The sequence below is a fragment of the Hyperolius riggenbachi genome, chromosome 4 (genome assembly GCF_040937935.1).
Source record: "Hyperolius riggenbachi isolate aHypRig1 chromosome 4, aHypRig1.pri, whole genome shotgun sequence".
NCBI lineage: Eukaryota > Metazoa > Chordata > Amphibia > Anura > Hyperoliidae > Hyperolius > Hyperolius riggenbachi.
The window spans coordinates 92,508,343-92,524,856 of NC_090649.1; the positions used below are offsets into that span (position 1 = coordinate 92,508,343).

General features: G+C 47.1%; 1 protein-coding gene across 2 annotated transcripts in view; it reads right to left on the bottom strand.

Moving 5' to 3' along the window:
* The window catches only part of ATP6V1C2 (ATPase H+ transporting V1 subunit C2), a 94,927-nt gene that overhangs the window by 64,953 nt on the left and 13,460 nt on the right, over positions 1–16,514 (bottom strand). For both annotated transcript variants that reach the window (XM_068279092.1, XM_068279093.1), the window contains exon 2: positions 1,281–1,438. In XM_068279092.1, the coding sequence (XP_068135193.1) occupies positions 1,281–1,409 (129 nt within the window). In that variant the 5' untranslated portion in view covers positions 1,410–1,438. The remainder of the gene's footprint in view (positions 1–1,280; positions 1,439–16,514) is intronic.

Consider the following 16,514-nt stretch of genomic DNA (forward strand, 5'->3'; position numbering starts at 1 on the left):
CGATTACGATCATCGAATCGGATGGTCGATCCGCCGCCAAGTCGTCTGACGTATGGCCGCCTTTACAAAGAGAACTCTGTTGCTGTGCGTAACTCAACATGATTGCGTCACATGTTGCTTTATTACAGAGTAACCAAGCAGCTCAGGGTGATCCAAACCACTAGGAATGTATAGGGGGATAAAAGAGACCAAAAAGCCCTCCTACTAAAAAGCAATGCTTGGTGATGCTTTATTAAAACTGAAGTTGTCTCTTTTAGAGGAAAAAATGCAGGCAACATACAGTAAGATTTATTAAAAACCAGTGCAAGGAAGATTGGAGCACAACAGGTGCAGACGTAGAGCAGCTGCTCAGCTTAGCTCCAATTTTCTTTGCCCTGTTGGATAAATCTGCTGCACAAATGGGGACAGTGGCATAGCTAGAAAGCCATTAATCCCAGTGCTACAGAATGCATACATGAAAAAAAGGTGCATGGAAAAAAAGGGCCCAAGGAATTACTTCTAGAAGAATATTGCTTAAATTATCGATATTCTACTACTGGATTCTGATAGTAACATGTCGGTAATATTTATTTATGGCTGACCCTAATCCTATTTTAACACAGAACCCTCCTTCTACTGATGCCTAACCCTAATACCCCCCTGGTGGTGCCTAACCCTAAGACCCCCCTGGTGGTGCCTAACCATAAGACCCCCACTGGTGGTGCCTAAACTTAAAGCGGACCCAAACCAAACATTTTTTTAATTCAAAATACTTAGTTGCACTATTCTGACACATACAAAGATAAATAAACACTCATTAGAGCCTATGAGCATTTCAGTGCATGCTTTTCACCCTTTTCTTTTCATAACTAGGGTTATACTGGGGGCATCCATTAGCAATTCCTCCATTGCCGGACACCATCTACTCCACCAGTTTGCTGGTTCTGTCCCGGCAATATGAAAGGAAGGGGAGGAGTTCCTCCAATAAATGTAAAATATTTTATATTTGTCATCATGCAGCTGAAAAATGGCTGCTATTTATTATTATAATTTAGAAAATAGATTTTATTTCTGAAATCTTGTATTTTTAATTTGGGTCCACTTTAAGACCCCCACCTGGTGGTGCCTAACCCTTAGACCCCCCCCCCCCCCCCCAATTGTAGACTCTGTGTTCCCCTATTGCCACACCACTGAAAACGTTCAGGGAACAGTATGGAACATAAGTGATTTAGCAAATCTGTATTTGCAATAACTGTCTGCAATCAGGTGGTAAAGTTTTACAACTCTCTTCTGGTGCTTACCTTCAGGTCAGGTATAACAAACTTTGCATTGCTGGAGAGGTTGGCTTTGGATGTTACAGTGTTCATCCTATCTAGCGCTGTCAGATTGGTCTTGTCCCCTGGAACTGAAATTAACCAGAACTCTGACATCTTCCAGCTTTAGATCAGTCCTAGGGGAGCTGGAAGCAAATAAGGAAAAAAAAGTTACAATGTTACCAAGTCCAAAGCTAAAGTCATTTTGAATAATATCCAATGCAAAATCTATACGTGCATGACACTGTTGAGTTTACACACTATTGTTATTATCTTTCATTTATAAAGCTAGTATATAGGCTACAGCGCAGTGCTGAACTGCAAGCAGTAATTACGGTGTGCAAAGTATACATTTTAATAACAGGTAAAAGCTGTGGCACAATAAGAGAAAAGGATCCTGCCCGGCAAATACAACAGGTAAGGAAAATGGGACTGTGGAAAATCACCAATGAAGGCTTAGTGTAATGAAGAAAGAGTGTGTTAAAGGTAGGAAAGTGTCTAATAGGATGAGTGGTGGATTTCCAGAAAGTGGGAGCAGCCCTTGAGAAGTCTTGGAGCCCTGCATGGAGACAGATTAAGAGTGAGAAAAACATTTATTGATCATTGGATTAGAGGAGAGAGTTGTACATCTGTATTAAGTCAAATTTGGAAATTTAGGAGGGATGGGACCTGTAAAATAATTTAAAGGCAAAAGACGGTCACCTAAATTTCATTCTGCGTTAACTTGGTAGTTACTGAAGAGGAACAGCAGATGAGGAATAATGAGAAGTTATGCCACTAGTTAGTTGCAGCATTCACGATGGATTGAATCATGGGTAGGCATGTGTCATGTCTATAAGCTGGCCTTTCCACCCATAGAAAAGCCAGTTAATTATAAGACGGATGGATGGGCTGTGGCTATAGTTGCTGAGGTGAGTCTTCATGCAGAAAATTTCAGATGCAGCACGCCCTGCCAGATCTCTCTGCAGCCATGTTTATCAAAATAAGTGATGCAGAAAGAATGTACAGTATGAAGTTGCATAGAAAGAGTATTTGTGTCAGAAAAAGGCACAGGTTCACTTGCAGAGGTATAATTATTCATAACTTGAAGAGAATCCATCATATATCATCCAAAAACTGTAAAAGATATACTGTAGCATCAAAAGAAAGCCCCATCTGTCCGGTAAAAAAAAAATATATGGGTTAGTTAGACCAAATATAAGAACAGGGCATAGTTCAATCAGCATGTAATGCATGTAGTGATGCAAGCTCACATCCAAAAGCCTAAAAAATAGTCTGGGTAACACAGATTTGAAAGTTTTAAAGGCGTGGATCTGAAGTGGTTAATAAAACAAGATATAGGCTCCAGAAGAGAAACATGGAGGGTGCCATGAGACAGACTTCTAGATACAGTACGTATAATTGCCCAGCTGTGTTGCAGATTCTGTACCTGTAATACGTTCTAAGTCACACACAAATGGAACAAGTGTCAGATAATAGACACGATATCTGAGCCGCATACAGTGGGAAGCGAAAGTTTGGGCAACCTTGTTAATTGTCATGATTTTCCTGTATAAATCGTTGGTTGTTACGATAAAAAATGTCAGTTAAATATATCATATAGGAGACACACACAGTGATATTTGAGAAGTGAGATGATGTTTATTTGATTTACAGAAAGTGTGGAACAATTGTTTAAACAAAATTAGGCAGGTGCAGAAATTTGGGCATCACAAAAAATAAATGAAATCAATATTTAGTAGATCCTCCTTTTGCAGAAATTACAGCTTCTAAACGCTTCCTGTAAGTTCCAGTGAGAGTCTGGATTCTGGTTGAAAGTATTTTGGACCATTCCATGGACCTAGTTCATTCAGGTTTGATGGTTTCCGAGCATGGACAGTTCTCTTTATCTTACACCACAGATTTTCAATTATATTCAGGTCTGGGGACTAAGATGGCCATTCCAGAAAGTTGTTCTTGTTTCTCTGCATGAATGCTTTAGTGGATTTTGAGCAGTGTTTAGGGTCGTGGTCTTGTTAAAAGATCCAGCCCCGGCGCAGCTTCAGCTGTGTCACTGATTCCTGGACATTGTTCTCCAGAATCTGCTGATACTGTGTGTAATCCATGTGTCCCTCAACTTTGACAAGATTCCCAGTTCCTGCTCTGGCCACACAGCCCCACAGCATGATGGAACCACCACCATATTTTACAGTAGTAGCAGGTGTTTTTCTTGGGATGCTGTGTTGTTTTTCCTCCATGCATAATGCCCCTTGTTATGCCCAAATAACTCAATTTTAGTTTCATCAGTCCACAGCACCTTATTTCAAAATGAAGCTGGCTTGTCAAAATGTGCTTTTAGCATATCTCATGCGGCCGCTAAAATCTCTGAGACAGCTTTCTGTATCCTTCCCCTAAACCATGATGGTGAACAATCTTTCTCTTCAGGTCATTTGAGAGTTGTTTTGAGACCCCCATGTTGCTACTCTTCAGAGAAAATTAAAAGAGGAGGTAAACTTACAATTGACCCCCTTAAATACTCTTTCTTATAATTGGATTCACCTGTGTATGTAGGTCAGGGGTCACAGAGCTTACCAAGCCAATTTGAGTTTCAGTAACTAGTTCTAAAGGTTTTGGAATGAATAAAATGACAACAGTGCCCACATTTATGCACCTGCCTAATTTTATTTAAACAATTGTTGCACACTTTCTGTAAATCCAATAAACGCCATTTTACTTCTCAAATATCACTGTGTGTGTCTCCTGTATGATATATTTAACTGACATTTTTTATCATAACAACCAACGATTTATACAAGAAAATCATGATGATTAACATGGTTGCCTAAACGTTCGCATCCCACTGTATGTTTTCTGGGTGACTGAGCACTATAGTCAAGTGATCAGTATTAAGGTGGCCACACACCATACAATTTTTTAAATATCTGTTCAATTCAAGAATTGCAATCCATTTTTTTTTACTGATTGTAACATTTAAAAAATCTGACCAATGTACCACTATGTTCAATTTTTCCCCAGTTATGATAAAAATGATTGAGTATGAGGCGCGCACCCCGAACCGTCGCTCGTCGCTGCTGTCACCAGGCGATTGGCGGCGGTCAATCGCATGGCGACAGTTGCCGCCGCAACTGTCGCTAGTCCGCGTGTGTATGCGGACTAGAGACAGCAACATAATAGACAATCCACGGCGCTTCCGGCGAGGGGGAGGAACGTCGGTGACAGCTTCCGTCGCTTCAGTAATCCGTCTTCCGCGTGTGTACGCGGAGGGACCTGGCGAGGAGCTGTTGCTGAACCTGTCATGCACACGCTCCCGTGTGCTAGCGACAGGACAAAAAGTAGCCCGTGAGTATGGGCCATTAGAGTGTATGGTTGTCTGAAAAGGTGGCTTTTAAGGGTGTGCTTGAAGGTTCCAAGTGTTAGAGAGTGACGGATGTCTTTTTAAAGGAAATTCCAGAGGAGGGGAGAGGTTCATGAGAAATCCTGTAAATGGGAATGGGAGGTGATGATGATGATTGAAAGAAGGAGGAGGTGTGCAGGGCGAAGAGATGTATCTAGTGAAGAGATGTATGGCAGAGAAATCCTGTGGTGAGCTTTGTAGGTTAGTGTTAAGAGTTTGAACTGGATCCTCTTGTTAATTGGCAGCCAATGAAGAGCTTGACAGAGAGGGGCAGCAGATGAGGAGAAGAGAGATGAATGAGTTATTCAGGTTCAGTATAGACTGGAGAGATGCAAGTCTGTTTGTAAGCCAAAGAGAAGGATATTACTGCAGTCAAGGCAAGATATGAAGGCATGTACTCACATTTAAATAGTGTCATGAAAGAGAAAATGTTGGGGGCGTGGCTTGACGCTGACTGAAGATGGCTGCCTGATTCCTCTTCTCCCGCTCCCTGTCCGCTAAAGCAACCAAACGAGAGTTCTCTGGTCGGCCCTCGTAGATATGCCGGGCACCCGAAGGCAACAGAATACTTCAGCTACCCCCAAAACAACTTTGCCTCATCAGGGGAAGACGGTTCCCGAGATATTTAAATCTCAGAAGGCGAGCAACCAGGCCTCCAAGATGGCGACGACGGGCGATGGAAGTAGCACCCCTTCCTCTTCTCCACCCGAGAGTTCCAAGGCAAAAGGAGGACAACAAAGAACCACCACCCTAGCAGATATGCAGCGCATTGCGGAGGATATTAAAAACTCACTGTTTTCCGCCATCTCGGAGGTCAGAGCAGATGTAGCTGCCATTGGATCCAGACTGCAATCCCTGGAAGCTGTAAACTCCAAGCAAATGACGCAGATAAAATCTCTCCGTAGTACTTCGGACGAACATGACTCAAGACTCCTGGAACATGCTAGACACCTAGAAGACTTAGACAACAGGGGTCGTAGGTGCAATATTCGTGTGAAAGGAGTTCCAGAGACGGTGAGCACTGACGATATTAAAGGTGCGCTAACTAACATTTTTAATAAGCTGCTGAACAGAACCCTGGACACGGAAATAGCATTTGTTCGTGCACACCGGGCACTGCGCCGACGCAACACAGACACGGAAAAGGCGAGAGACATAATATGCTGCTTGGATTCATTTCCACTGAAGGAAGACATAATGCGCGCTGCGCGCTCCCAAGATGAGATCCTTTTCAATGGGGTGCCCATCCAATTGTTCCAGGACTTATCCGCAATTACCCTGGCTAAGCGCCGCATGCTGAAACCCCTCCTGCAAGCTCTAAGGGATAAAGGCCTGACATATCGGTGGCGCTTCCCCTTCTCATTATCGGTAACGGATGGGGGAAAAGTATATACCCTGCGTTCGGCAGCAGGCACGAAGGACTTCTGCAAATACCTTGGCTTACCCATACTGGATATACCAAACTGGGACCATGCTTCACCGTTCCAAAACCCAAGCTCCTCAGGTCAAATCTACGATCGCAAATCGAAAAGCAATAGAGAGATCGTGCCTCACAGATCCAGGAGCAGAGAATCATCGAGACAGGCTACTCCAGAACGATCGCAACGCGATCCAGATTCCTCTGCTGAAGACCAATGACCATCTATCCCTTTTTACAGTTTCAGTAACTACTCGCCTCCATAGAGTGGTATATATTCTGAGGAACTTTTGCTGTTTCTTATTTGACTTTACTTTTCTGGTGTTCTTCTGTTCCTGTATTAACTGTTGCTAGTGCCTGAGTCTGATTGCATCACTCTGGAGGTTTATACAATCGCTCCGTGAGCTGATTTTTTTCTCGGACTTGTACACGTATGTATGTATGTGTATGTACATGATTATGCTCTCTCATGCCATTTTCTGTTTTTCTAGAAGGAGGAAGCTATTGTTCCCTGGGTTTGGGTGTGCTTGGTGATTGGGGTGGGGGGGGGGGACTGGGGACACTGCGAATGGTTGATTTGATGCCTTCCTCAAAATGTGAATATTGGATAAAAGATATATTTTCCGCATTCAATATACCCATAGGTGTATAATTACGATATCACTATATAGAGAGTTAGGAGGGTGCGCTATGTTAACTAGATTGTATGTTTGCTGAGATAGACGCCAGCTAGTACTCCAATACATAACTATGCCATGGTTGTTCCCCTCTCTCCCCCCTTCTCCTTCCTTATGCATTCTACCTTGCTTCTCCTTCTCTAGCTGTCGATTATCCCTTCTTGATACCCTACACTTTTTGCTGTTGCCCCTCTCCCTCCCTTCCAATTCCGCTTACTGGCGACGCCCAATCTTCTGGGTAGTAGGATGGGATTTTATAAGGCTATTATACATTTGCATTGTATTTCAGGTAATGCGAGCATGTTAAGTATAAGTCCTTGTATGTATATATGCACAGATATTTAGATTTAGCATCACGGTTGGTTATAGCGATGTTCAGATCTACCCTAGCACAACGATGAAAATCTAAGATAATGTTCTTGCTGAGTAGTATCCCCGCTGCACTTAGTTTAATGTAATAAGGATGGTGAGTACCTTACTATTCTGTTCCTATACCTACTCTTGGATAAATAAACAGTAGGCTGGACAACCGTAGGGGCCCAAGCTCAAATACTAACCCCTCCCTCCTTAGAGGGCCGACCAGAATCACTAGAATTCTATTTAATAGCGGTCATAGCGGTTTCCCCATGTTGTTGGATATTCCTATTGTCACTTTATTTAATCACTTGGTAGACTATTATTGGTCGTCTTCGGTCACGTTATCCAACTCCCCCGCACAGTGTGTTGATCCATACACTGAACTTATATTACCCACAAAGGTTGTGTGCACGCCCATCCAAGGCGTGCTCACGTGGGTCAGTCTTAATCCTTTCCACCACTAATTATTGTAGCAGGCTATATGATCCGGAGGCACATCTTTCACGCTGGGTATTTTTTCCTTTTTCTTCTTTCTTCTGTACTCCATATTATTATACTATACAGCCGCTCTCTCCCATTTGACTTCCTCCCTTTGCATAATTGTCTCGTTGTCCTGGTCAGCATGAATTCAGGGGCTCACAATTACTCTGATCGAAGTGCATCTCAGTTAGCATGGAGAGTGATTTCCTTTAACATAAATGGCTTAAACACACCTGAAAAAAGAACTACGGTTTTTAATTTCCTACGCAAAGAAAAAGTTCATATTGCTCTGCTACAAGAGACCCACTTCCGTACTGGCCATTTGCCTACTAGATTTGATCAAAATTATCCTCTAGCTTTTCATGCCACAGCTCCCTCCTCTAAGACTAAAGGAGTCTCTATTTTTCTCAGTCGAGATATACCGTTCAAACTGGAGGAATGTGAACAAGACCCAGAGGGTCGCTACCTGTTTATCAATGGGAAAATTGCAGATAAGGAGGTTACGATTGCTAATGTCTATGTCCCTAATAAAAAACAGCCTTCCTTCATAGCAGCCATGCTGACCAGGTTAGAGAAATTTGCCAAAGGCCTACTTATAGTGGGAGGAGATTTCAATGTGTCACTGAATCCCATTCAAGATTGCTCAAATGGTTCTTCTGTGCTCTCTTATAGAGCATTACGATATATCAAAACTAAACTACAAAACATGTCCCTTATGGACCCATGGAGAATATCTCACACCCTTGAAAAGGACTACACATATTTCTCCGCTATTCACAACAGATATTCCAGAATAGATTACCTTTTTGTTACCCAGCGTGACTAGCCCTGTGTCAGAGAGTCTTCGATAGGTTCTATATCCATTTCAGACCATGCTCCTGTATTTATCTCCCTTACGGTCCCTGTCAGAACGCCCACTTCATGGACATGGAAGTTGAACCCTAACCTTCTAGCAGATAAAGACAGAAGTCACATGATATCGGATGCCCTAGATGACTATTTTCGTTTGAACGACGATACGGAAGCTTCAAACATTACTATCTGGGAAGCGCATAAGACAGTAATAAGGGGTCACCTTATTAGAATGGGTTCCAAATTGAAGAAAGACAGATAGGAGGGAGTGGTGAAACTCTCAACAGTAATTAAAAATTTAGAGCGAGCTCATAAGCAGTCCTTGGCTGCTGCTAATTTACTAGAACTAAACAATGCCAGAACCGCGCTTGACCGGTTACTTTACTCAGATGCTAGACGGAAACTGATGTGTTCCAAAAAAATCTTTTATGAACATGGCAATAAGAGTGGGAAGTATTTAGCTCGAGCCCTACGTAAACAGTCCTCCCACTCTAATATACACTCTCTGATTAATAAACATTCCAAGAAGCTGTATAGAACTGAGGAAATTGCAGAGGAATTTCGGAGTTATTATGAGTCACTCTACAATTTACAAGATCAGCCATCTGATCAGAACCCGTTGCCCTCCAGGGCCAACAGGATTGCCGATTTCCTAGCTAAACACGCGCCCTCACTCCATTTGGAGCAATCAGACCGTGAAGATCTTGAATCCCCAATCCAGGAAGATGAATTCCTGGCAGCAGTCAAAGCAATGAAATCTGGCAAAGCACCTGGCCCTGACGGGTATACAAGTCAATACTATAAGATGTTCTGAAATAAATTGGCACCAGCGTTTATAAAAGCATTCAATTCAGTAGCACCTGACACTATACCCTGTAGTCAGTTTCTGGAGGCGCATATTGCGATAATTCCGAAACCGGGCAAGGATCCTCAGTTCTGTACAAATTATCGACCTATATCCTTGTTGAATCTGGACGCGAAAATTTTGGCCAAAATTTTGGCTAATCGCCTACTTCCATTCATTCCAGACTATGTGAACCAAGACCAGGCCGGTTTTATACCTGGCCGAGAAGCTAAGGACAATGTCATGCGGGCAGTAGATATTATGGCCTATGCAAGGAAAAAAGGAATAAAAGCTTTCCTCCTTTCAACTGACGCTGAAAAAGCGTTTGACAGGGTGGCCTGGGACTTTATACGGGCCGTCCTGTCAAGCCTGGGATTAGGAGATTCCATGTGTAAATGGATAGGCCTTCTATACACCAATCCCACCGCTAGAATTAAGGTCAACGGGTTCCTTTCGGATAGGCTTTGCATTACCAATGGAACCAGACAGGGGTGCCCCCTGTCCCCCCTAATAGAGTTGGGCCGAACGGTTCGCCTGCGAACGGTTCCATGCGAACTTCAGTGGTTCGCGTTCGCGTCCCGCAGGCGAACCTTTGCGGAAGTTCGGTTCGCCCCATAATGCACATGGAGGGTCAACTTTGACCCTCTACATCACAGTCAGCAGGCCCAGTGTAGCCAATTAGGCTACACTAGCCCCTGGAGCCCCACCCCCCCTTATATAAGGCAGGCAGCGGCGGCCATTACGGTCACTCGTGTGCTGCCTGCGTTAGTGAGAGTAGGGCGAGCTGCTGCAGACTGTCTCTCAGGGAAAGATTAGTTAGGCTTAACTTGTTCCTGTCTGGCTGCATACCTGTTCTGTGAACCCACCACTGCATACCTGTGCTGTGAACCCACCACTGCATACCTGTGCTGTGAACCCACCACTGCATACCTGTGCTGTGAACCCACCACTGCATACCTGTGCTGTGAACCCACCACTGCATACCTGTGCTGTGAACCCACCACTGCATACCTGTTCAGTGAACCTGCCACTGCATACCTGTTCTGTTCAGTGGACCCGCCACTGTATACCTGTTCATTGAACCCACCACTGCATACCTGTGCTGTGAACCCACCACTGCATACCTGTTCTGTGAACCCACCACTGCATACCTGTTCAGTGAACCCGCCACTGCATACCTGTTCTGTTCAGTGGACCCGCCACTGTATACCTGTTCAGTGAACCCGCCCCTGCATACCTGTTCTGTTTAGTGAACCCGCCACTGTATACCTGTTCTGTTTAGTGAACCCGCCACTGCATACCTGTTCTGTTCAGTGGACCCGCCACTGTATACCTGTTCAGTGAACCCGCCACTGCATACCTGTTGTGTTCAGTGAACCTGCCACTGCATACCTGTTCTGTGAACCCGCCACTGTATACCTGTTCTGTTTAGTGAACCCACCACTGTATACCTGTTCTGTTTAGTGAACCCGCCACTGTATACCTGTTCTGTTTAGTGAACCCGCCACTGCATACCTGTTCTGTTCAGTGGACCCGCCACTGTATACCTGTTCAGTGAACCCGCCACTGCATACCTGTTGTGTTCAGTGAACCTGCCACTGCATACCTGTTCTGTGAACCCGCCACTGTATACCTGTTCTGTTCAGTGGACCCGCCACTGTATACCTGTTCAGTGAACCCGCCACTGCATACCTGTTCTGTTTAGTGAACCCGCCACTGCATACCTGTTCTGTTCAGTGGACCCGCCACTGTATACCTGTTCAGTGAACCCGCCACTGCATACCTGTTGTGTTCAGTGAACCTGCCACTGCATACCTGTTCTGTGAACCCGCCACTGTATACCTGTTCTGTTTAGTGAACCCGCCACTGTATACCTGTTCTGTTTAGTGAACCCGCCACTGCATACCTGTTCTGTTCAGTGGACCCGCCACTGTATACCTGTTCAGTGAACCCGCCACTGCATACCTGTTGTGTTCAGTGAACCTGCCACTGCATACCTGTTCTGTGAACCCGCCACTGTATACCTGTTCTGTTTAGTGAACCCGCCACTGTATACCTGTTCTGTTTAGTGAACCCGCCACTGCATACCTGTTCTGTTCAGTGGACCCGCCACTGTATACCTGTTCAGTGAACCCGCCACTGCATACCTGTTGTGTTCAGTGAACCTGCCACTGCATACCTGTTCTGTGAACCCGCCACTGTATACCTGTTCTGTTTAGTGAACCCGCCACTGTATACCTGTTCTGTTTAGTGAACCCGCCACTGCATACCTGTTCTGTTCAGTGGACCCGCCACTGTATACCTGTTCAGTGAACCCGCCACTGCATACCTGTTGTGTTCAGTGAACCTGCCACTGCATACCTGTTCTGTGAACCCGCCACTGTATACCTGTTCTGTTTAGTGAACCCGCCACTGTATACCTGTTCTGTTTAGTGAACCCGCCACTGCATACCTGTTCTGTTCAGTGGACCCGCCACTGTATACCTGTTCAGTGAACCCGCCACTGCATACCTGTTGTGTTCAGTGAACCTGCCACTGCATACCTGTTCAGTGAACCCGCCACTGTATACCTGTTCTGTTTAGTGAACCCACCACTGTATACCTGTTCTGTTTAGTGAACCCGCCACTGTATACCTGTTCTGTTTAGTGAACCCGCCACTGCATACCTGTTCTGTTCAGTGGACCCGCCACTGTATACCTGTTCAGTGAACCCGCCACTGCATACCTGTTGTGTTCAGTGAACCTGCCACTGCATACCTGTTCTGTGAACCCGCCACTGTATACCTGTTCTGTTCAGTGGACCCGCCACTGTATACCTGTTCAGTGAACCCGCCACTGCATACCTGTTCTGTTTAGTGAACCCGCCACTGCATACCTGTTCTGTTCAGTGGACCCGCCACTGTATACCTGTTCAGTGAACCCGCCACTGCATACCTGTTGTGTTCAGTGAACCTGCCACTGCATACCTGTTCTGTGAACCCGCCACTGTATACCTGTTCTGTTTAGTGAACCCGCCACTGTATACCTGTTCTGTTTAGTGAACCCGCCACTGCATACCTGTTCTGTTCAGTGGACCCGCCACTGTATACCTGTTCAGTGAACCCGCCACTGCATACCTGTTGTGTTCAGTGAACCTGCCACTGCATACCTGTTCTGTGAACCCGCCACTGTATACCTGTTCTGTTTAGTGAACCCGCCACTGTATACCTGTTCTGTTTAGTGAACCCGCCACTGCATACCTGTTCTGTTCAGTGGACCCGCCACTGTATACCTGTTCAGTGAACCCGCCACTGCATACCTGTTGTGTTCAGTGAACCTGCCACTGCATACCTGTTCTGTGAACCCGCCACTGTATACCTGTTCTGTTTAGTGAACCCGCCACTGTATACCTGTTCTGTTTAGTGAACCCGCCACTGCATACCTGTTCTGTTCAGTGGACCCGCCACTGTATACCTGTTCAGTGAACCCGCCACTGCATACCTGTTGTGTTCAGTGAACCTGCCACTGCATACCTGTTCTGTGAACCCGCCACTGTATACCTGTTCTGTTTAGTGAACCCGCCACTGTATACCTGTTCTGTTTAGTGAACCCGCCACTGCATACCTGTTCTGTTCAGTGGACCCGCCACTGTATACCTGTTCAGTGAACCCGCCACTGCATACCTGTTGTGTTCAGTGAACCTGCCACTGCATACCTGTTCTGTGAACCCGCCACTGTATACCTGTTCTGTTTAGTGAACCCGCCACTGTATACCTGTTCTGTTTAGTGAACCCGCCACTGCATACCTGTTCTGTTCAGTGGACCCGCCACTGTATACCTTTTCAGTGAACCCGCCACTGCATACCTGTTGTGTTCAGTGAACCTGCCACTGCATACCTGTTCTGTGAACCCGCCACTGTATACCTGTTCTGTTTAGTGAACCCACCGCATCAGTGCGCATACCTGTGCAGTTAAGTGAACCCACCTACCTTCGTGAGTGCACGCAGTGTGATATACCACTCCGTGCATACCCGATATGGACAAAACAGGTAGAGGAAGAGGTAGTGCCAGAGCCAGAGGAAGGCCACCCGGCAGGTCTGCGCGAGGTCGTGTAAATGTAATTTCGTGTGGACCTGGCCCACAGTACAGTGCTCGGAAGAAGGCACGTCCCATCACCTCCCAAGATTGTCAGGACGTGGTTGAGTATTTAGCGACACAGAACACCTCATCTTGCTCAGCCACCAGCGCTACTACTAGCACCACTTCCGCTGCATTTGACACTTCGCAAGAATTATTTAGTGTTGAAATCACTGATGCACAGCCATTGTTGTTACAGCCAGATGAATTTTCACCAGCTAATATGTCTGAGTTACGCGGCAACACTATGGATGTAACGTGTCAGGAGGATGAAGGACCTACTGATGGTGCAAGTTTGGATTTGTCTGAGGCAAGCGAAGCTGGGCAGGATGACTACGATGATGACGGTAATAGGGATCCTCTGTATGTTCCCAATAGAGGAGATGAAGAGGGGGACAGTTCAGAGGGGGAGTCAGAGAGTAGGAGGAGGAGAGAAGTTGCTGAAAGAAGCTGGGGCAGCTCTTCGTCAGAAACAGCTGGTGGCAGAGTCCGGCACCATGTATCGCCACCTATGTACAGCCAGCCAACTTGCCCTTCAGCATCAGCTGCTGAGGTCCCCATAGTGCCCACATCCCAGGGTGGCTCAGCGGTGTGGAAATTTTTTAATGTGTGTGCCTCAGATCGGACCAAAGCCATCTGTTCGCTCTGCCAACAAAAATTGAGCCGTGGAAAGGCCAACACTCACGTAGGGACAAGTGCCTTACGAAGGCACCTGGAGAAAAGGCACAAACAGCAATGGGATGGCCACCTGAGCAAAAGCAGCAGCAGCACACAAAAGCAAAGCCACCCTCCTTCTCCTCTTCCTCCTCCATCAGGTGCATTATCTGCTTCTGCCGCTTTCTCCCTTCCACCTTCACAGGCACCCTCCTCCACTCCGCCTCTGCCCTTGAGCGGTTCCTGCTCCTCTGCCCACAGCAGCAGTCAGGTGTCCGTGAAGGAAATGTTTGAGCGGAAGAAGCCAATTTCGGCCAGTCACCCCCTTGCCCGGCGTCTGACAGCTGGCGTGGCGGAACTGTTAGCTCGGCAGCTGTTACCATACCGGCTGGTGGACTCTGAGGCCTTCCGTAAATTTGTGGCCATCGGAACACCGCAGTGGAAGATGCCAGGCCGCACTTATTTTTCGAGAAAGGCCATACCCCAACTGCACCGTGAAGTTGAGAGGCAAGTGGTGTCATCTCTTGCGAAGAGCGTTGGGTCAAGGGTACACCTGACCACGGATGCCTGGTCTGCCAAGCACGGGCAGGGCCGCTACATTACCTACACAGCCCATTGGGTGAACCTGGTGGTGAACGATGGCAAGCAGGGCGCAGCGGACCAAATTGTGACACCTCCACGGCTTGCAGGCAGGCCTCCTGCCACCTCCTCTCCTCCTGCTACATGCTCTTCGCTGTCCTCCTCCTCCTTGGCTGAGTGGCAGTTCTCCTCTCCAGCTACACAGCCCCAGCTCCGCAGGGCCTATGCTGCATGCCAGGTACGACGCTGTCACGCCATCTTAGACATGTCTTGTCTCAAAGCGGAGAGTCACACTGGAGCAGCTCTCCTGGCTGCTCTTAAGAAACAGGTGGATGAGTGGCTGACCCCGCACCACCTGGAGATAGGCAACGTGGTGTGCGACAACGGCAGCAATCTGCTTGCCGCTTTGCATATGGGGAAGCTGACACACATACCCTGCATGGCACATGTCATGAATCTAGTGGTTCAAAGATTTGTGGCAAAGTACCCTGGCTTAGCGAATGTCCTGAAGCAGGCCAGGAAGTTCTGTGGGTATTTGAGGCGGTCTTACACAGCCATGGCACGCTTTGCGGAAATTCAGCGCAAAAACAACATGCCGGTGAGACGCCTCATTTGCGATAGCCCGACTCGCTGGAACTCGACCCTGCTCATGTTCTCCCGCCTGCTAGAACAGAAGAAAGCCGTGACCCACTACCTCTACAACTACAGTAGAATGAAACAGTCTGGGAAGATGGGGATGTTCTGGCCCGACAACTGGACACTAATGGAAAATGCATGCAGGCTCATGCGGCCGTTTGAGGAGGTGACCAACCTGGTGAGCCGCAGTGAGGGCACCATCAGCGACTTAATTCCCTACGCTTACTTCTTGGAGCGTGCTGTGCGTAGAGTGGCGGATGAAGCTGTGAATGAGCGTGACCAGGAACCGTTACGGCAGGAACAGGCATGGGACCAATTTTCATCAGACCCAGCTGTTTCCTCAACACCTGCGGCAGCACAGAGGGGGGAGGAGGAGGAAGAAGAGAAGTCGTGTGCAGAAGACGAGTCAGACTCAGAGGATGATGAGCAAGGTGTTTCTTTGGGGGAGGAGGAGGAGGAGGAGGAGGGGACAGCGGCAGGAGAACAACCTCAGCAGGCATCGCAAGGGGCTTGTGCTGCTCAACCTTCCCGTGGTATTGTTCGCGGCTGGGGGGAGGAGGTTGACTTACCTGACGTCACTGAGGAAGAGCAAGAGGAGATGGAGGTTACTGGATCCGACTTTGTGCAGATGTCGTCTTTTATGCTGTCCTGCCTGTTGAGGGACCCCCGTATAAAAAACCTCAAGGGGAATGAGCTGTACTGGGTGGCCACACTACTAGACCCTCGGTACAGGCACAAAGTGGCGGACCTGTTACCAACTCACCGGAAGGTGGAAAGGATGCAGCACATGCAGAACCAGCTGTCAACTATGCTTTACAATGCCTTTAAGGGTGATGTGACGGCACAACGCCAGCAAGGTACCACTGCCACTAATCCTCCTCCCGTGTCCACGCAGTCAAAGACAGGACGCTCCAGCGATCTCATGGTGATGTCGGACATGCGGACGTTCTTTAGTCCAACGCCTCGCCGTAGCCCTTCCGGATCCACCCTCCACCAACGCCTGGAACGGCAGGTAGCCGACTACCTGGCCTTAAGTGTGGATGTAGACACTGCTGTGAACAGCGATGAGGAACCCTTGAACTACTGGGTGCGCAGGCTTGACCTGTGGCCAGAACTGTCCCAATTTGCCATCCAACTTCTCTCCTGCCCTGCCGCAAGCGTCCTGTCAGAAAGGACCTTCAGCGCAGCTGGAGGCATTGTCACAGAGAAGAGAAGT